The sequence below is a fragment of the Nomascus leucogenys genome, chromosome 12 (assembly GCF_006542625.1).
Source record: "Nomascus leucogenys isolate Asia chromosome 12, Asia_NLE_v1, whole genome shotgun sequence".
In the NCBI taxonomy this organism is placed as follows: domain Eukaryota; kingdom Metazoa; phylum Chordata; class Mammalia; order Primates; family Hylobatidae; genus Nomascus; species Nomascus leucogenys.
The window spans coordinates 96589415-96612502 of NC_044392.1; the positions used below are offsets into that span (position 1 = coordinate 96589415).

At 37.0% G+C, this 23088-nt stretch overlaps 1 protein-coding gene across 3 annotated transcripts in view; it reads right to left on the reverse strand.

Annotated features, from left to right (window-relative positions):
* Positions 1-23088, reverse strand: part of AK5 (adenylate kinase 5) — a 276265-nt gene that overhangs the window by 251416 nt on the left and 1761 nt on the right. The window contains exons 2-5 of one of the 3 annotated variants that reach the window (XM_030825171.1): positions 19657-19843; positions 12842-13009; positions 9077-9246; positions 8862-8975 (exon numbers count right to left, since the gene is read on the reverse strand). In XM_030825171.1, coding sequence (XP_030681031.1) covers positions 8862-8975; positions 9077-9246; positions 12842-13009; positions 19657-19843 — 639 coding nt within the window. The remainder of the gene's footprint in view (positions 1-8861; positions 8976-9076; positions 9247-12841; positions 13010-19656; positions 19844-23088) is intronic. The other 2 variants (XM_030825172.1, XM_003260226.2) reach the window with 2 other exon arrangements.

Consider the following 23088-nt stretch of genomic DNA (forward strand, 5'->3'; position numbering starts at 1 on the left):
AAAAAAGAAAACTAAGAGCCAGTGTCTCTGATGAATAGTGATGCAAAACTCCTCAAAAAAAAAAAAAAAAACTAGCAAATTGAATTCAACAATACATTAGAAAGATCATTCACCATAACCAAGTGAGATTTACCTCTGGGATGCAAAGATGGTTCAACATACATAAATCAATCAACACGATACATCATATCAATAGAATGATGGGTAAAAATGATCATTTCAATTGATGCTGAAAAGCATTTGATAAAATTAAACATCCCTTCATGACAAAAACCCTCAAAAAAGTGGAGACAGAAGGAGGATACCTCAACACAACAAAAGCCATATAGGACAGACTCACAGCTCGTATCATACTGAATGGGGAAAAACTGAAGCCTTTCCTCTAAGATTGGAAACATAACAAGGATGCCTACTGTCACCACCATTATTCAACATAGTACTAGAAGTCCTAGCTAGAGCAATCAAACATGAAAAATATATAAATGGCATCCAAATTAAATAGGAATAAGTCAAATTACCCTTGTTTGCAGATGATATAATCTTATATTTGAAAAAACCTAAAGACTCCAGAAGAAAACTATTAGAACTGATAAACAAATTCAGTAAAGTTGCAGGATACAAAACCAACATAGAAAAATCAGTAGCATTTATATATGCCAACGGTGAACAATGTGAAAAAGAAATAAAAAAGTAATCCCATTTACAATAGCTACACATAAAATTAAATACCTAGGAATTAACCAAACAATCTCTGTAATGAAAACTATAAAACACTAATGAAAGAAACTGAAGACACAAAAAAATGAAAAAAAATTCCATTTTCAAGGATTGGAAGAATGAATATTGTCAAAATATCCATACTACCCAAAGCAATCTATAGATTCAATCTAATCCCTATCAAAATACCAATGACGTTCTTCACAGAAGTAGAAAAAAAACAACTCTAAAATGTATATAGAACCACAAAAGACCCAGAAGAGCCAAAGCTATCCTGAGCAAAAAGAACAAAACTGGAAGAATCACATTACCTGACTTCAAATTATACTACAGAGCTGTAGTAACCAAAACAGCATGGTACTGGCATGAAAACAGACACATAGACCAATCGAACACAATAGAGAACCCAGAAATAAATCCACACCATCTACAGTGAACTCATTTTCAACAAAGGTATCAAGAACATACATTGGGAAAAGACAGTCTCTTTCTGCCTTAATAAATGGTTCTGGGAAAACTGGATGTCCATATGCAGAAAAATAAAACTAGACCCTTATCTCTCACCATATACAAAAATAAAATAAAAATGGATTAAAGACTTAAATCCAATACCTCAAACTATGAAACTACTAAAAGAAAACACTGGGGGAAATCTCCAGGACATTGGTCTGGGCAAAAATGTCTTGAGCAATACCCCATAAGCACAGGCAACCAAGGAAAAGATGGACAAATGGGATCACATCAAATTTAAAAGCTTTTGCACAGCAAGGGATATAATCAACAAAGTAAAAAGACAACCCACAGAATGGTGGGTTGCAAAAAAAATTTGCAAACTACCCCTCTGACAAAGGATTAATAACCAGAATATACAAGGAGCTCAAACAACTCTATAGAAAAAAATCTAATCAAAAGACAGGCAAAATATTTGAATAGACATTCTCAAAAGACAATATACAAATGGCAAATGAGCATGTGAAAAACTGTTCAACGTCACTGATTATCAAATAAATGCAAATCAAAACTACAATAAGATATCATCTCACCCCAGTTAAATGGTTTATATACAAAAGACAGGCAACAACAAATGCTGACGAGGATGTGGAGAAAAGGGAATCCTTGTACACTGTTTATGGGAATGTAAATTAGTCCAACCATTATGAAGAACAGTTTGGAGGTTCCTCAAAAAACTAAAAATGGAGCTCCCATAAGATTCTGCAATCCCACTGCTGGGGATATGGCCAAAAGAAAGGAAATCAGTACATCGAAGAGATATCTGCACTCCTATGTTTGTTGCAGGACTGTTTACAATAGCTAAGATTTGCAAGCAAACTAAGTGTTCATCCACAGATGAATGGATAAAGAAAATGTGGTACATAAGGCGGGGCGTGGTGGCTTACACCTGTAATCCCAGCACTTTGGGAGGCAGAGGCGGGTGGATCACCTGAGGTCTGGAGTTCGAGACCAGCCTGACAAACATGGAGAAACCCCGTCTCTACTAAAAATACAAAATTAGTGGGGCGTGGTGGTGCGTGCCTGTAAACTCAGCTATTTAGGAGGCTGAGGCAGGAGAATTGCTTGAACCCAGGAGGCAGAGGCTGCAGTGAGCCGAGATTGTGCCATTGCATTCCAGCCTGGGCAACAACAAGAATGAAACTCCGTCTCAAAAAAAAAAAAAAAAAGAAAATATGGTACATATATAACGGAGTACCATTTGGCCATAAAAAAGAATGAGATCCTGTCATATGCAACAACATGGATGGAGGTGATTATGTTAAGTAAAATAAGACAGGCATAGAGAGATAAACATCACATGTTCTCACTTATTTGTGGGATCTAAAAATCAAAACAACTGAAGTCATAGAGATAGAGAGTAAAAAGATGGTTATCAGAAGCCGGGAAGGGTTGGTAATAAGGGGTTGCGGATGTGTCGGGGGGTGGAGGCAGAGATGGTTAATGGGTACAAAAAATGTTAGAAAGAATGAATAAAACCTACTATTTGATAGCAAAACAGGGAGACTATAGTCAATAATAATTGTACATTTTAAAATAAAGAGTGTAATTGGATTGTTTGCAACTCAATGGATAAATGCTTGAGGGGATGGATATCCCATTCTTCATGATGTCCTTATTTCACATTGCATGCCTGTATCCAAATATCTCATGTGCCCCTTAAATATATATAACTACTATGTACCCACAAAAGTTAAAATAAAAAAAGTTTAAAAAAGAATTTGAGCATAGATCCTCTGCACTCTCTTCCCCTTCCAATCAGCTGGAATCTGGCCATGGCAGTGACCTAGCTTTCAACATGCAGATGTCTACAATGTCCCAGGGCAGTTGTTCTGAAATTGTGCTCTTAGACCTCTGAGGATCGTCAAGACCCCTTCCAGAAGGTCATAGGTCAAAACTATTTTCCTACTAATACTATGACATTATGTGCCTTTTTCACTCTCACATTCTCACAAAGGTACAGTGGAGTTTTGCAGTGGCGACAGGAAGTGTGATGTCACAGCAGTTTGAATACAAAAGCAGATACGAGAAATACAACTCTCTTCTATTAGCTAGAAGTTAAAGAGATTTGCAAATACATAAAGCAATGTCTCTCTCGTCACTTTTTAAGTTTTGGAAAATATGATTACTTTTCTAAAAATATGTTATTCAGGTTAACTTGTATGGATTTATTGTTATTTTGAAGGACTTAACAAATACTTATTTTAAAATTTGTTTTAATTTCTCATATGGTGAATATCAATAGATATAGCACATATAAATGAAAGCTTTTTGAGGTCCTTAATAATTTTTAAAAAGTGTAAAGAGGTCCTGTGACCAAAAATTTTAGAGCTGTTGCTCTAGAGTTGGAAAGACAATGAGCTGGAAAAAACCCTGCATCTCTGCATGAATGTGAGGACTGAAACTGCCCTGCCCTCATTCACAGTGAGGCCATCCATTATATAAAAGGGAAATAAGTTTCTGTATTATGCTCCTGTGTCATTGTGTCTTTCTATTATAGCACCTGGGATTTACTCTAAATAATACAGCCAATAGTCACATAAGTGGGGGGATACTACTATATCAAAAAAACTAAAACATGTGACATTGATTCGCTTGGGTAGTAAGGGCGCAGACATTTTAGGGTGGAAAGTTGATAACCCCTGTTACGTCACTGCATAACATCATTATGACTGTGATAACTTGGGAAGCAGGTCATGTTCCAATGGAACCCACAGCTAAAGAAATGGCTGGAAAGAGCTACAGCGTCTGTGTACGCTGACTGCTCTTTGCTGCGTTTAGCAACATATTACAAGAAATAGATTAACTCAAGAAAGAACTGACTACTTTGTGAGCACATTTAAGAAAAAAGAAAGTATCCAGTAATTTAAGACCACACAAGGTTAAAAAAGCTAACTGCTTGCATACCTCCAAACAGCAAATTAGGCTGTTGCAAAAAGAATTCCCATTTACCCACCACTACCACCAAAAAAAAGGGCACCTAGCCCTGAAGCAAAACCTAGACTAAGCATGCTGCCTTTCTACCCAAGCCTGCTGTTTTAGATGGCCTCAAGCTAATTGTCATTAAAATAAGAAAGCAAAGAAATCACCACTATGCAATATATCTGTGTAGTGAAACTGCACTTTTACCCTCAATCTATAAAAATGAAAAGAAAAAAGAAAAACGGGAAGATAAAAAAGAAAGCAGCTTAATAACTATCTCTGGAAAAGAACTTATGATATAGTTACTAGCACGGACTGGAAGCTTTTTGTTTTTTCCTCTTTTTGAGAGGAAATCTACCAAATTTGGAAAGAAACAGTTTTTACCAAAATAAACATAATTCTAGCCAAAAAAAGGCATTTTTTTAAAACTTGAAATAGGTCTCAGCCAGTTGCGGTGGCTCACACCTGTAATCCCAGCACTTAGGAGGCTGAGAGAGGATGAGCACTCGAGGCCAGGGGTTTGAAACCAGCCTGGGTAACACATGGAGCCCGTCCCTACAAGAAGTTTTTAAAAAACTAGCTGAGTGTGGTCCAGGAGTTCGAGGCTGCAGTGAGCTACAGTGGGGCCCCTGCACTCCACCCTGGCTGACAGAGAAGGATCTTGTCACTTAGGAAAAAAAAAAAAAAAAAAAAAGGAGAGGAGAGCATATTAGTCTCCAATATACTACTTCAATGTGTCATGCAGATAATGGACAAGGAAGAACTTCTCAGAGGCACTGCCAGGGCAAGGACCCTTTGCAATCCCTGCCTAACAGGATTCACTATGGTTCACTGACTACTGTATATATTCCCAAACTTTCCCTTTTTGAATAGAAGCCTTTATTTCATTGTCCTGGGCTTGCTCCTCCACTCTTTATTCGTGGTATTAGTGGTAGACAAGGAAGATAACTTGAAGTTCAGTTTCCAGGTGGCTGAGTATGAGACGTCAAAGCCAGACCCGATGAAGAAAACTATATATAGAGTAGAGATTCTCTACTTTTGAACTAAATGATGGGACTCTGGTTGTTTTACTTTGGGAGTGAGTGAGTACATTGTATGTGTGGGAAGAAGGGGGCAGGCGAGCATTTGCATGGCCAGAGAGGCACACTGTGGGAGAAGCTGCTAGTTAGTTCTCCCAGACTTCCATAGTAATAGCCTTGCTGCCAGGCACCTGGCTGTCCAGCTGGACTCTACTTCCTGGCCTTCCTCTCAATTCCGACAGGACTAAATTCTCAGCAATGCCATGTGAGCAGAAGCGATGGATATCACTTCCAGATCTGAGACTTCAGACCTTCACATTCTCTTCCCCTTCCATTCCAGCTGGAACCCATATGTGATGACAACACCGTTTCAACCATACGGCCAGTGACAGTGTCCCAGGAGATGGCAGAAAAACCTGGGAGGAACCATGGTCCCTAAATGACCTCAAGGAAAAAAGCTGCCCAGTCAAGCTGGACTGTTCACATGGAGACTATTCCAAAAGAAGAAAAATACACTTCTTCATCCTAAAAGCCATTTAAGTGTTAGGCCCTTTTGTTACAGTGGTCTGACCACCACCCATATATGGCTGATATCAGAAATTCACCTCTTCTCACACCCCAGATCTGTGAGGAAATCTTGGGGAAAATGTTGACATGTGTGTATGTGCCTACATTTGCACTAACAAACAAACAAAAACTAAGTTAAAGCAAAACCTTGAGGAGATGCAATATAATAAATATACATATATATAGTTGTATCCTTTATGATAAACCAGTAAATGTGTTTTTCTGGTTTGAGTCACTGCAGTGAATTATATACAATCTGTGGAGAGTGTGATGGAAACCTTGAATTTATAGACTGTCAATCAGAAGTACAGGTGGTTGCTGGGACTTGCAACTGATGTCCAAAGCAGGAACAGACTTGTGGAACTAAGCTCTTAACCTGTGGGGTCTGAACTAACTCTGGATAGTGTCCAAGTTGAACTGAATTCTTAGGCACCCAAGTGGTGTTGGAGAATTGGTGTGGAAGACCCCACACATTTGGTCTCAGAAGTGGTAGCAGAAAAAAAGACACCCCAGAAGCTTAAGCCTACATAGGGTGTAGAATAATCAGGGCTGACCCTGACACTGCTTTACATAAACATTTCAGCTTTGCCTCCACACCTGCTTAACTCCCGCAGGATGAGCAAAGGTGACATTGACCTCAGACACCTCTGTACTGCCCACAGTGGCAAAGAACCTCTAGGCTGCTAGAATGTCAACCTAAGAAGATGTTAAATTGGAACTTTTCAGCCTCAGAAGTGTGGTTGAAAACCATAAATGTAAGTTACTGCACATTCTACATAGAAATAACAGACCATCCTATAGAATTTGCTAACAGACCCCAAATCAGTACTGTTACCCGTGACTAGGCTATATAAGAGAAGATGGAGATTGATCAGGTATCCAGAGAGAGTTACCAGAGGGTTATGCTTTTTGGAGGGAATCCTCTCTTCCTTCCCTGTCCCACCTACTGCAAGTCACATGAGTAGGAATTTCAGGATTCTGATACACCACCTTAGCTTTCTGAGTCTGAATCTGGTCCAAGCTGGGGACAGCAGATATATGTTAAAGTGAATAAGAAATTAAAGTTTTGATTTAGATTGGACTGGACTTTTTAAGAGCTGAGAATGAGATCTTTTGTTAATGTTTTTTAAGTCACCAGAAAAGCCAGGGACTCTTCCTGAGTTATGATTCAACAAAAAAGAAAGATACTCAACATAGCATGTTTTAAAAGCAATAGACAAAAAAAAAAAAAAAAAAAAAAAAAATCAAGTAGCTTCACCTGCTCGTACCTACCAAGTTTAGCACATTCAATATGTGGGTGGGAGAACCAGGTTTGGGTGGCAATGCCTGCCTCCCTGCCTATCACACTTCTACCAATAATCAAGAATCACATGGAATGGCTGCCATAGCACCCGCTTTCAACAGCAATATAATGTGGTAGCAACAGCAATAACAAAACTTCACCAGATATTTTGCAGTTTTTCTCTCTTCAAGGCCAGAACAATTAGAACCAGGCCCTTAAGCTGACTGAGCACCAGAGGTTCTGGACTTACGGTGGGAGAGGAAACCTAAGAAGGGGAGGCAGACATTCTAGCACAATAGGTGATCCAAAACCGTTAATGGGAACATTCAAAAAAATGTTTTGTAAAGCTACCCCTGGCCGTGAACTGCCCAACTCCAGGATCCTTTCATGTGATACATAAACTGACATCATATTTTACCTAATACTGTATAATACGATATCTGTAATATGTTAAATGCTCCTTGAAATAAATAAGAAAAAGATTAAAAAGTCTGTAGAAACATGGGCAAAGGAAAACAGGCAATTCACATAAGGAAGAAATACAAATGGCCAATAAGTGTATGAAAATATACTTAACCTTAATAGTAACCCATGAAATGCAAATTTAAAACACAAAACCCATTTACTTATCAGGTTTGCAAAAATTTTAAATATGAATCATATCTGGTTGGAAAGGGTCTGTAGCAAAAGATACTCTCATTCAACATTGATATAACTTGGAAAAGTCATTATAAAAATTTAGAACGCATTTGTATATGAGCATGTGCACGTGTGTCCATACATGTATGTATGCATGTAAGTATAGAAAAAGGTCTGGAAGAATATATAACAAACCTAACAGTACTCCTATTTCTCAGGAAAGGAGGAGCAGCAGAATGGGAGAGCGTTGACGGACTTTCACATTTTACAGATAGACTTAAAATTTGTATGAGCATATATTACTTCTGTAATTAAAAGAAAAAATTTTTGAAGCAGGGTCTTGCTGTGTCACCCAGGCTGAAGTGCAGTGGTGCCATCTTGGCTCACTGCAGCCTTGATGTCCTGGGCTCAGGTGATTCTCCTCCCTCTCAGACTCTCCTTAGCCTCCTGAGTAGCTGGGCTTACAGGTGTGTGCCACTATACCTGGTTAATTTTTTTTTTTTTTTTTTTTTGGTAGAGATGGGGTTCCGTCATATTGCCCAGGCTGGTCTGGAACTCCTGGGCTCAAGCCATCCACCCGCCTCAGCCTCCCAAAGTGTTGGGATTACAGGCGTGAGCCACTGAGTCCAGCCTTAATTTTTTTTAATGAAAAATCAATTAACATAAGCTTTTCAAAGCTTAAATAGATATATCAAATATTTTAATTGATTTATTTTCCTTTAAAACAGATGTGTTGGGGGTTCAGCAGGCATAGCCTACTCAAATTTTGGCAACTGAACCCTATCTTAATCTACATAGGTGGTTCAGTATTTCACAACCCAAAGAAAGTTTCCTCAGTTGGCATGAATATAAGTACAGGGTAATGTCTTGCATCCCTGGACAGTACTGAATAAGGCTTATTCTTAGTAATTCAAGATAAAAAACAATTGTATGAAAAGTATTTTGAATAAATTTTAGAGAGATTTGCATTTTTCAATAAAATGAATTCTATTATTAGTTATCTTTCCTTTTGGCAGAGACTGTCTTTAATTTTTAAGTGTTTGCCAAAGAAATGACCTTCTGCCAACCCATACTGATGTATTTGCCTGTTTTCAGACCAGAATTCATTCAAAAGCACCACAAGTCTTCCACGAAGTCTTTTTGTTTTTATTCCCAAAATTTTAAGCAAAAAGTAGTTCATTTAAAGTATAAGGAGACATACTTACTTGGTCCTCAAAAGATAGAGCCTGGGCAACATCTCTTGGAAATCCATCAATAACAATGCCCTCTTCATCAGGTATTTGCATCAATTTTTGTTTTATCTCTGTAATTGTTGTTTCCTTTTATAAACAGAAAGGATAAAAAAAACCACAGTTAAACTTAGTATACTCAATCGGTATGAAAACATTTTACAGAATAAAAGAAAATTATACAGCAGTACCTGTGGGGCCAATTCTCCGGTTGTAATTATCTTGGCAATAAGACTCCATTTCCTGTTGCTGCTGGTACTGTGGATCTTCTTTCTTAATAATTCTCCCACAGAAATGTATTGGAATCCATAACGTTCTGCAATTTTCAAACTCTGAGTGCCCTTTCCACTTCCTGGACCACCTAGTATTTAAAACAGGCAAAACTGTGATCTTCTGATACAATAAGGACCTCCCTTTTATACAACTACTACTTCATCTGGGATGCAGATTCTGTGTCACCAAGGCAAGGTGGTTAACGGTTCCATTTGTGGCATTCTCAGTGCTGCCTTTGAATGTAAAGCAAGTAGAGACTTCGTCAAGGAAAGAATTGTCTTGACCAACTGTATTAAATGAGAGATACAGGTTTTTCCTCTCCCTATTTGAGCAAATAGCTAATTAAAAAAATTTTTGAATAGTGTAGTTGAAAGAAATCTTAACTATTTTTCTATGCAAAATCTAACATTTTTCCCTCTGTAATCAAAGAAAAATCTGTGGAATATAAAAAACAATGATCAAAGTAACAATAATGGATTCCATGCCAACAGAGTTAATGTGTAATTCGGTGAAATGTAACCATTATTTTTAGACAAAGGCCCATCAGTATTTACACAGCTTATTTAAATCTTGTTTGAAATGTTTGCTCATGCCTGTCCTTGCCTTATATCCTTTGAATTCTAGAGTTTTATGCAATGTAAAAATAGACATATAGACCAATGGAACAAAATAGAGAACTTAGAAACAAATCCACACACCTACAGTGAACTCATTTTCACAAAGATGCCAAGAACACACATCGTGTAAAAAGCAGTCTCTTCAATAAATGATGCTGGAAAAACTACATATCCATATACAGAGGAAAGCAACTAGATCCCTATCTCTTGTCATATGCAAAATAAAATTAAAATGGATTAAAGACTTCTATGAGATTATTTTTCAAATCAAAAGTAAGTTTTGGTTTTAAATAGCTGCTTTTAACCTACTAATATATGGGCATATCATGAATTGGCTTGAAATAAAAAAATTATCTGACCAATTCCATTGACAAATTCAAACTGATTTATTCCTTGAAGAATCAGGTATCTTTCAGAAACTATATTTCCACACTTAATCACAACCACCAAACTAAGAGATTATACACTCCATTAATTTAAAAAATTCAGACACACTGAGAATGTTACTGTACTTTCAAGAAAAAAAAATTTTTGTCAACTAATGGAGGCAATAGTAGACAACAAAAAATATGATTGGCACAATTGACAGAGATATTCTCTGTCATTAATTTGTTGGATGAGCTTAATTACTGAATGTTTCTATCAAATTAATTTTACTTCTCTCTAAAGCCAGAATGGGCTTAATTTTGTTCTGTTCACTTATCTCTAAAACTTATAAATATTAGGGTCCATCTCACTGATATTTTATGATTACGTTAACGTAAGAGAGATTCATATCTGTTCCAAGAGAGCCAGCTTTAAAAAAATTCTGCAGTGCTGGAAGAGAAACCATGTGGGCATCTATACCTCACTCTCACATTTTTAGGTTGGAACTAATACAAATTTGTAAGGTTCAGGTACAATTATTTTATAATTCCATAAAAGTCATAAAATTGTCCCAATTCTCTCAGACAACCTAAGATACACCCTCTCCTTTCTTCCCTTGTTTCAATCCTCTTGAAATTATTTACACTTATTGGTTCTTCATCATTCTTGTAATATATAAAATGTTACAACATGGTGTGTAAGTCTATAACAAGAATCACAACCTTGGGAAACAAGTTGATTTCACTGAATAGAAAGAAATGTGAAGTGGGGGAGATTTCAGTATTTATATATTCTCCAAAGATCTTAGTTTATTGAAATATTTTAATCATTTTCATATAAAATTCATAGTACACACAAAAAATATTTGTGCTCTTTTATACAAGATCAATTTGCTATCAAACATTTTCATGAACAATCGAGCTTCCATTTGTTCATCCTGTTAATAATGACCAATACTTTATTACTTGCAGCAAGAACAACAAAATAGGATGTGTTCTGTCCACATATAAATCTCATCATAAAATGATGAGATAATTCCCGATTATATTTTTCATCTGTAGTTCTATCATTTATTAAAGTGTTTCCTTATCTTCTGTGTAAGGACTTAAAATGTTTAAGCATAAAAAGAATGCATTCCACTTGCAAGAATAGAGATTTATGGCATAACAGTGGCTACCATAAAGCCATAAAAATATTTTAACTCTTCAAAAACTGACTTTAAACTCTCTTTCTGTAATTTTGTTTTTAACAATTCAAGGCTAGATATATTTACAATTTCATTTTCATTTCACTTTAAAATGTACAAATGTCATTCCTTCTAGTCTGGTGAGCTTAAATTCTTGTTATAGCTTGGTGTGTTTATTTGCACACTTTTGTCCTAGTTGCCAACATTGCTATGTCCTCTGGAGCACTACTTCCTTGCGTGGGGTCTCCATAAATTTGGCACTGTGTTAATGCAACCAGCTAGAACAGCTTTGCATATTTCATGCCAGAGTTTTGCTTTTGGTCATCTCTGTGAAAGGTGATTCTAATTGGAATGTGAAAACAATGACTACATGTTGCATGTTCACAGGTCTCTTCATGATTTTTATAGATTTTGAGAAAGAATTTGCAAAAATAGCAAATTTTTTTCTTTTTTTGAGATGAGGTCTGTCACCCAGACTGGAGTGCAGTGGAGTTCACTGCAACCTTGAACTCCTGGGATCAAGCTATCTTCCCACCTCAGCCTCCCAAATAGTTGGGACTACAGGTGTGTGCCACCACGCCCAGCTAATTTTTAAAATTTTTTGTAGAGACAGGGTCTCACTATGTTGACCAGGCTGGTCTGAAACTCCTGGGCTCAAGTGATTCTTGACCAAATTCCTTGACCAAAAAGGAATTTTTCAAAAATATTTAAAACATTTTCATGTTCTATTCCTTGTGAAATGTCACGGGGCTGATATTTCCATATTCAACGTAAGATTCATAGTGGCAACTTTTAAAATGAACTATTACCATTGTTATTTTGGTTAATACTCAGATGTTATGTGCTATGTAAAACACTATTCTATTAGATTTGTTTGCCTTTTAACAGTGAAACTTTGGATTTATTATAGGTGCCAATTTGCCATAAAGAAGATTCATTTATATGAATCTTTACCAATATATTATGATTTATTTTTCCCTCTAAAGTTAATAGTGAGTAAAAATTTAATTTGTTGATTTAAAGGGGGAAAAATCACATCATGTTTAGAAAACTTTCTTTTTTTCTTCTAGAAACAGAGTCTCACTAGGTTGCCCGGTCTGGACTCCTGGGCTCAAGGGATCCTCCTGGCTCAGCCTCCCTACTAGCTGGGACTACCACCACATCCAGCTCTTAGAAAACTTCAATTGGCTCAGTTATCTGTGATCAAGATTAAATAAATAAAACCACAGGACAATAAATCTTGAAGGCATTACTTTCAATTCATTATAGAGAATTTCTATGACATTTTATTGGGAATCTATGAAAATGCAATAGGCATTAGATTATATAACAATTTCTATTTTATTGAAACTTATACTAAGAATATTTCCATTTATTGTCCCTTGAGCTTTTGTTTCTATTGCTTGTCATTATTCAACTATTTGCACATATAATATACGATTTACTTTTTTGAAATGTAAATATATAAACAAAGGTAGCAACAGTATGAGAATTTTTGCTTTCTGTCCTCATACCTATAACAAGAATGATTTTTGGTCGAGGTCTGGTAGGATCAAAAACCTCATACTCCTCAATCAACTCTGCAGTCTCAGAGAGATCCGTGTCACTTTCTATGGAGAATTGGTGGATTGGAGGGAGCCGGTCATACCGCCGATATGGAAAGTTTGAGTTTTCAGGCATTACTGCAAAAGAGTAAGATAACTTTGAAAAGGAAAAAACACCATAATAAAACACTCTTCATACTTAAACAATTAGTAAAAGCAATTTTAAAATTAAATGGGTTTTTTTCTTAACTGGAAGAAGTCTCCCTAAGTGGTCAGCACGCTTTATCGTAAAGGGTCAGATAGTCAATATTTTGGAATTTGAGAGCCATGCAGTTTCTATTCAACTTGGCCATGGTAGTATGAAAGCGGTCATAAAAAATACAATAAACAAATGAGTGTGCCTGCATTCCGATAAAACTTCATTTATAAAAACCGGCAGTGAGCTGAACTTGGCTCATGAAACTTTGCTGCCCTCTGCCCTAAGAGGAACCTTCTCAGATACTGCCTAGTCTTGTTTAGTAGGTTGTATACATCGTGGCCTCTGCAAATGGTGCTCTCTGGAGTTATGTAGTACATAACCTTCACAAGCATTTGCAGCTGCCTGTCCGTAAAGCCAACGCTTACATATTGTGCATTTCATTCATTCAACAAATATAGATAAGCTGCTTACTATGACCCAGAAATGCTACTGTGGTCCAATGGAATGGCTTGGTGGCATAATGAATAAAAAATTAAGGTACTGTCACGGTCAGTAGGAGGGTGTAAATAATTCCTACAATTGGAATATCTTGTAACATCATCTAATTTTACTTTATCAATTTACTTATTATTTTTAATCTACTTGATTTAAAGATGTAAAAGTTTAAGTTTGTATCTACAATGGCAACAAATATTTGCTATTTATTGCCGTTTATAACATGCCAGATACGTTAGTGTGTTAAGAGTAATTTGGTGTAAGAATAAGATGTAGTCCTGTCCCTTCAGTGCTTATAAACTAGAGCTTATATGTTTATATCTTATAGCTGTATGAACACCAGCCATGGTAAGTGTTAAAATGAGTATCTCTCTGCTAAACACCACAGTAATTTAATGAATTACATTTGGGCTGCAGTGGTAAGAAAGGACTTGCAAAGGAGGCAGGACCTGAACTTTGAAAGACAAGCACAGGTGATGAAATGCAGGAAATATAACCCAGTTGGTGGGAACAGTACAAAGACTCCGAGTCAGAAATGCAAATGACATACTCAAAAGGACCGGAGGACAGGGCTGGCAAGTCCAAACCAGGGAGATGGTCTCAACCAGTTGTCCATATATAGTTCATGGCTCCCTCTTCTTTACCTCAGGTGTCAGTATTCCAGGAGGCACAGAGAAACACTAACTACCTAAAAGGCACTTGCACAAAGCAAACAGGAGGCCACCTGGCCTTCCATGAGGAATTCTGCTAAGATGACTACTGTATCTTAGCATGGCATAAGGCTCACATCTCCTCCCAGAGATGTCGATCCGTTAGAACTTTCCATTCTCTGTTGATACAATAAATAAGGCCATTGACCATGGGCCCACTAGATTCATTTTAGCTTCATGAAAAGCACTGGGTAGTCTGCAGATGACAGCAGATCTCTTTTAGAAAGAGCTGGGAAGGGCTACATCAGGAAAAGCACCAATAACAGTATCCTGCTCTGCCTTGAAATTTAATCAGTTCATCCAACATTAGACAAAATTCGAAACATTATCCTTGATTACTTTCTTCCCTCTCTCTGCACATCTACTCCCAAGACTTTATTTGCAAAACATATACCAAATGCATATGCTTCGCTCCATCTCTACTATCACAACTCTTCCCAAGCCGCCATCATATTTTACCTGGAATATCATAAAAGACTATTTACTGATCTACCTGCTTCCATGCTTGCCACCACAATCAACTGCCCGAAATGTTCTTCCCCTGTTGCTCCCATGGCTGACTGCTTGTCGTTGACACTTTACCTTAAAGGTCACCTCCTGCAAGAGGACTTTACTGACTTTCTAATCTAGTGCAGCCTCCTAGTGAGTCTCAGGCACACCACTCTAATGCTCTGCACAGCATCTACTTCATCATCTGAGAGTTTTTTCATTTATCCACTCATTCATTGTTTGTCTTCTCCTATTGGATTATAAATTTCATGAGAGCAGGGGCCTTACCTATGGTCTGGAGCTTGTATCCCTGGATCTAGAACTGTGCTTGGCAGATGGTCAGTGTCCAATAAATATTTGTTGAATTAATAATAAAAAGAACGTCTTACTGAAATAGTTTCCCATAGAGAAAACTCAGAAGATAAAATGGGTGGGCAGAGCGTGGTTCAATGTGGAGGTCCCTGAATCCTTTACCATAGTAAAGGGTTTAGCTTTAATCTAGTAGAAAGCCAGTGGAGGATTTGCAGGGGAGGGTTGGTAAGAGAAAGGAAACAATGAAATGAAATATATGTTTTAAGAAGGTTAATCTGCTAGTTAGAATGAATTGGAGCAGGGAAAGACTAAGAACAGAAAGAGTAGCAGCTAGGTGGCTGTTAAGGCAATCAACAGATGAGAAATGAAGGCTTGGGCTACGGTGGTAGCAGGGGAAATGGAAATGGATGGCCAGATCTGAAGGATACGATTAGGGTTGGAATATGAGAAATGAAAGGAGGTGACAGTTCAAAAACAATTTCCAGGTTTCAAGTCTAAAAGGATAAGGACCATACTGCATTTCATATAGTATCTTTCTGCTCTCTTTTTTCTGCTCCAGCAATATTGGACTTCTCTCATTCCTGACCAAATTACAGCCTCTTTGTCTGCCTCAGGAACTTCTCTTCTCTGTTCCCTGGTACAATCTCTTTCATCCTTCTCTAGCTAACACACACTTAGCTTTCTGCTCCAAGTATAAGCACATCACCTCTTCCAGGAAGCCGACCCTGAACCCCAGCCTAGGTTACCTTCAGCCCTTTGTTAACATGGTTAATTCCTTAACCTATGATTTTCCTCTAGTGCCATTGTGCTCCTGCTTATATTTCTACTGCTTGACTTCACTGCTAGACTGTAAGGTCCCCAAAGGAAGGTGCCATGTCTGTTCTTTCCTGGTGGTTGTATTCTCAGTCCTAAAAGAACGTGACACATAGTAGTACTCAATAAATGGTTAATTTATTGCCCAACTGACTTATTGGCTGACTTCATGGAAACAGGAAAAGAACTAAGTGTTGGTTTTGAAGTAAATATAGTGTGTTTGGTTTTGGACATGTTGAATATAAGATAATGAGATATTCTGGAAGACAGGCTCTATGAATGTTTGGGATTATGGGATTAGAACCCTTATTCACAGATAATTATTCAATTGTATGCATGTGGCAGAAAGAAAGGGATGTTTACCTCATATTTAATGCTTTAAAGACAGTCAGCCAATAATTTAATCCTTGCTTTATCATATTTTAACTTAGGAAAGTAACTTGATTAGACGATGAAAATGTTTCATTTCACAGAATAATTTTTCATAGTAATAACACATTAACATAGCTATGGCAATATTTTTTCAAAAATGCATGAATCACTCATTTCTAGAAATAATCAGCATGCTTTAAGATATTGGGCAGTTAGCAATTTTGTTGAATGTAATAAACTATCCCATACATTACAGCTAAAGCCTTCAAAGCACAAATGAAGAAAGCATTTCATGAAACAGAATTGTATTATTACAGGACCAATCAGTTTAGAAATCATTTTCCATTTTTTCGCATACCTTTCAGATACAAGACCGTGTGACGCAACATTCTTACCACCATAGGTATGTGAAAAGTTTGTATTTGATGATTAATTAAAAGATCCCTGTGGGAATTTAGGTAAAGTATCAGTGGGTATGGAGAACCTAAAATTAACACGCAATCTTATTTTAATGAAAATTAAGCCTACTTTTCCATTCTTGTTTATCTAGCTTATCCTGCTAGATCGGGAATTCCAAACTCACAATTTGTGTACCCAATATAGCCCCACAGATGTGTTTTTTTCAGCGGGACATTTTTACAAAATTTGTACTTGACATTTTTTTTTTTTTTTTTTTTTGAGACAGAGTCTCTCTCTGTCGCCCAGGCTGGAGTGCAGTAGTGCGATCTTGGCTCACTGCAAGCTCCACCTCCCAGGTTCACGCCATTCTCCTGCTTCAGCCTCCCGAGTAGCTGGGACTGCAGGTGTACTTGACTGTTTTTGAACAACGACTGTTCTCTCTAGTTCTGCTCTCTAGTTTGGCCACAGTCCTTACCATTCTCTATTGACACATGCCTAGTTTCTGTGTACAATCATAGTATCAAATAGAAGCATCAAGATTTCATTTTGTTGCAGTCACTTTTACACCCAGTCAGAGCAGCTTTCTGACTAAGTAGATGTCATAACTTCTTAGATTTAATTTTTAAAATGTACCTGAGGTTTATTAGTACTTTAAGGTTTAGAAAGCAGATCCCCACATTTACCTCCCTTGATGTAACAAAAGTACGGGGTATGTATTTAACAGGGAGCCAGACATTAAGTATGATGACACCCTGAGAAGTAAGCTTCTCGTATGTTGGGGATGTGTATGAACTGTTCAAGCCCACAAAAATATCATTTATTCACTAAAGCAGTAATGTATTAAGTGGTGTGCTGCAGCAGCAACTGGCTAAAGATACAACCATGAGTACCTGCTGCCCACAGAGACGGCACATCTAAGCTGTGTCTGCACAGTTTGGAGTCCTAAACTCCAATTCTGTTCATTTGCTACTCTGTCTACCAGGCTGTTCGCAGTGAACCAGAAATCCCGCTGATTTACAAAGTGTGAACTTTATACCTGGGACTCTGCTTGGTTATCAAACCAGAAAGTGGGTCTATGAATAGATTGTATGGTAAGAGAAAAATGTCTTTGGTATTGTAAGGGTTGTAAGGGTCAAATCAAAATATTTGGTGCAAATCTGATTTAGTAAGTATATAAAGACACAACCTTACCTTAGCACTTCCCATAGAATGTAACCACATGGCTTATTTTGTACTGAGTGTTATTTTACCTCCTGCCTATGTAAGATGGACAGTGGTGAGAGACCTTGTACAGTAATGGGATTAATTGCTCTCTAAGACTCAGAATGCTAATCTTATTACCTTATAGTCACACTAAAAATTTTCTATTTCTCTGTTTTTTGGTCTGTTATAACATTTGTACATTTCTAAAATTAGTTTTAAATAGCAATTTCAGACATCTCATTACTTCTCAGCAGCACTGGGAAATTTGGTAAGAGTCATATCATTGACTTCTGCATGAATGGTGAAGGACTCTTTTCTTTAGAGATGTTTCTGAGGAAAAGCTATTTCTGTTTGCCTTCTTTTGCTTATGTTCCTTGAAAATTAGCACACTATGACTTTTTCCCACACTGCATTCAAATAAAATCTATGTGGGTCATGACTAATAAGGTTAAGCAAACTAAGATTTGCTTCCTGCTTATATTCATTGCAGATACAATTGTCTCCATTTCAGATTCTGTCTGTATAGCATAAACCTTTTGTTGTACGATTTTTGAGAATGGTTTCAGTTTTGAAAATATAATGATTTTGGCTACTAGAGCAGAATTTAGTTCCCTCTAATTTGAACTGATTCCAACTTGCACATACTATTATACGTCTCAACTTCATCTAGAGCCTGAAAGGCTGGTTGGCTCATGTTGAACCCCTAATTTTGATATGCACATATTTCAGAAAGAGATCAAAACACCATAAATCTTCTCTAATGAACTGCGGTTTTTAGTTCTAAACAACTCCGAAAATTTAAACAAGTTTACTTCTCCCACTTCTTTTATAGCACCCAAACGCCTAGATTAATGTATTAGATTAATACATTGCATTCAGTAGATCCTTAATACATTTTTATTGAATTAACTAGGTTAAAGTGAACTAAATATGGCCTGAGAAGGACTCCGTACTTCTATATTTGAGTCCTTGTGGACAAACTGCAACCTAGCTTAATAGGTAGACAAGACTGAAAACCTAACTTAGGAGTATGCACCTGTAACAATAGCTGAGTCTTCGCCGATCCCAGCAGCCGTACTTCAACCATTCATACACTGCTGAGTGTTCAATAAGGCAAATGCTGAGCTGTAACCAATCCAGCCATTCTGTACCTCACTTCCGATTTCTGTACGTCATTTCCCTTTTTTTTTGTCTATAAATCTTCTTCCACCACATGGCTGCGATGGCTTCTCTGTGAATCTACTGTGTTTCTGGGGTTGCCCAATTGGTGAACTGTTCATTGCTCAATTAAACTCCTTTAGATTTAATTTGGCTGAAGTTTTTCTTTTATCACTAGTATAAACTTTACATGCATTTATGCAGATGCATTAATATGAACTCTGAACTTGGAAACATTAGTAAGCCAAATCTCTTTCTAGCTAATAAAAAATGCTGAACTGCTATGTAATAACTACCAATTATACCTGTATTCTATTCATTTATTGGGAGAAATCTTACTTGCAATTTTAAGGAAAATGTATGTATGGTTTGCTACTGTAATTTATTTTACAAAATAATGAAGTCAGTAATATAAAATTTCATTAAGCCTCTAGTGAATTGTTGGACAATGGTATGTAATTTTGTCTTTTTATGGACGTGATTAGAATTAGTAGCACAGAAAAATTAATCACGATCCAATGACTTCAGGCATTTGTAAACTCAAAAAATGAAATCACTGCATACAGTCTATATGGCATGTTTTAAAGAGAATTGCTATAACTATAAAACTGTCTATTATTCTCCATATACATTACCATTTCTTAGAAAGGATCTCCGTGACTGTCCTCCATTTAGTGGAGGTAAGGTCTTCTTTTCCTGGCTTACAAATGTATCCCATTTCACCTTGTCACAGCCACCCAGTTCCTTTACTTTCTGTAAACAACCTTCCAAGTATTCTACTGGATCTTCGGGCTTAGAACACATCAGTCCATTCAAAAGACTCTGAAATATAACAAAATATGTACAAATAAAATATCTTTTAAACCCACCTTTGTTTTTTCTTTAATTATTTTTTGAGATAGAGTCTCACTCTGCTGCCCAGGCTGGAGTGCAGTGGCACAATCTTGGCTCACTGCAACTTCCATCTCCTTGGTTCAAGTGATTCTCCTGCCTCAGCCTCCTGAGTAGCTGGGATTGCAGGTGCACACCATTATGCCCAGCTACTTTTTGTATTTTTAGTAGAGACAGGGTTTCACCATGTTGGCCAGGTTGGTTTCGAACTCCTGACCTCAAGCGATCCACCCACCTCGGCCTTCCAAAGTGTTGGGATTACAGGCATGAGCCACTGCATGTGGCCCCACCCACCTTTGTTAAAATAGTATTATGGCTCATCTTTGAATTCTGGTTGTTTTTGTCCTTTGCATTTGTCTTTTAATAAACAATTAGAGTTGAAATTACGATCTGATGGAGTCATTAAGATAATCCCTTAAATTCTTGCTTATTAGTTTTCAGTTCAGCATTCTCTGCCTCTTAAGCAATTCAGGCAACTAGACAGTTTAAAATGGAAGAGCCATTCACTTCATCACAGTGAGATAAAATGCAGCATGTGAAAATGCCCCGGTCATTATTTATCTCACTCCTACCCACTCTTTATGTCTCTAAGCCTCAGTTTCTTCTTTTATAAAATGGGGGTAATAATAAATACCTCATAGAGTTTTTTAAGAATTAAATAATTTCATATTTGTACAGTGTATATTAAGTGCTTGGCACATAGTAAGTGCCCAATAAACTTTGTTGGTGGTTTTAGTTATTATTACTATCAGGAAGTCTTCTCTGAATCCCTAGGTTGGTCTATGAACCCCTTCTTCTGTGTTCCCATGGTATCCAGCATAAAACATCACACTTGTAATTTATACTGAAACCACTGGGTTATGAAATGGTCTCTCTTCTAAACTATAAGCTCTTCAACAACACAGAGTGAGTCTAATTCATTTTTCAATCCCCAGATACTGATGCTTTCCCTGGCATTTGGTAGGTGCATATTTAACTGTTTTCCAATTGGAAAAAAAATCCCTCAAAGCTCAAGTCTAACTGAGACTCAAAAAAATTTAGGTCTGAGACTAAACAAAAAAAATTACTGTTTGACATAGAGAAAGTCACTACAATATCCACTGAGATTCCAGAGGGGAAAGAAAAAAAGCATGATCCTGCTATTACTTTTTTGGTTCATGGTGTCTGATGTGTCACTGGTACTAGTTTCTAAAAACGCTACCAGTTTGGAAATGCTGATTCCTGGAAGCTGGACTGATGTGCAAAATATTTTCCTTTAGAGTATTTCATGGAAAAAGCATAAAGGATTGTTCTTACCAATATACATTGTTAGTATACAAAACACCCTTTGAAGGGCTGACATCTGTTTAAATACAGTATTTTATTTTCAATTATTTCCTGTGTAATTTGCTCAGAATGGTAGGCAATTCTCACTAGGTACATTTGTTTTCTAAAATCCTAAATAGACTAAGCTAGAGTGTGTACCTCCATTAGCCAAGTTCAATTGCAGAGGGAGCAGAAAAAACTACCTGGGCATCCAATCCAGTTTGTCAAAATCTGTCCTATATACACACACATTGCAGTTGAGCTTCTCACATTCCACCCATACGCCAAGCCAATATTAGCCTTATTAATAAATAAAAGCCTCTATGTCATATATTTATTTGCATACCCAGTGCATTCTCAGCCCTGTGTGACTTTATTATCCCCATTTTATAGATTAGGAAATCATGGCTCAGAGATGTTAGTGATGGCTCAAGGTACTCAACTAGAAACTCCTAGGCCCAGGATTTCAATTCAGTGTTTCCAATTCCAAAACCCATATGTTCTTCTCTGTACCTGTTGCAGAAACGTGATATGAGATAAAAGAAAACATGAGATTCTCTGTGCCCTCTGCAAAATGCCCTCTTTTTATCCCTACTACTGCCTGAAATGGGTGAACACACTCAATGACTCTTTTCTGAAAATATACATTTCCAGCGTCCTTAAATAAAACTGGTTCTCCAAAGGGCATTGATTTTAAAATGGGAAAATGAGCTCCATTCCTTCATGGATAATTCAAATCTTTCCTTCTAATAGCCAGCCACTATCAGGGATAGAAGACAACCAGCACATATTATTGCTCAGTCTCTCAGTGAACCCTTTGAGACCTTGAATAATCTAATTTGACTTTCCACAGTATTCAAAATGATTGCCAAATCTCTGCTGTAAGGTACAAGATCAATATACACACCATAAGGTTAGCCAGAATTAAGAACTCGTGACAAAATAATAAGAAAGTGGGTTTAAAAAAGTCTAAAACCGGAAACACATTTCAAACATGAACCTACCAGAGATATCCCATATTCCATTTAGCTTACATGATGTCTCAAATTAGGAAGAAAGCTGAAAAGGTCAGTTAGATATGTTTACTTGTCTGACAATACATCAATACAATAATCAGTCAGTTTGTCTGTAATAGCGACTAAAATCCACAGCTGGGGCCAATGTCTTGGTGTTTAGTAGATAGCTGATGGTTAAACTTCGTACACCTGGAATATTGTGGCGGGCAAAATCCATTTTAAAGCCTAAAGTATTTAGTTTTACAGTCTACACTCATCACATGGAGAACTGCCAGATTTTCCTTTCCTCTTGCGCTGCGCATAGCACAGATTCGTCTTACTGAAGGATGTAGCCTTCGGAGGTCACTAGCAGTCTACTTCCATCTTCTCATTGTCCAGAAGTGAATCTAAGTCCATTACTGTATTTCACCCAAGCAAGCTGACTTCCTTTTCTGGGTGTGCATTATTTATCCCATTCATATGCAGAAAAGTAAATAAAAAACATAAAACCTTAACAAAAAGGCCTGCCATAACTTACTTGCATACACAGTGTAGATTTTAATAAACTATCAAAATTCTCTGTGGTTACCTTCCACCAAGGAGGAAAAACAGTACCCACATTTATAAAGAAAAAAAGATGTACTACGTAGGAATTTTTGCAATCACGTGGTCCTCCTACAGATGTTTTTAATGATTCTTTTAGAAGCGTAGAAATGAAATATATCTCAGTAGTAATCTTTGTGAGAAAAACCTTCGCCTCTTAATTTCCATATTTACTTTTTGAAAATAAAAACAAAAAAAGAACAACTCTTAAGATTCCCACATATTCTCAAGACCTGTCCTTATGCAACACCACCTAATTATTTTCACGCAGGA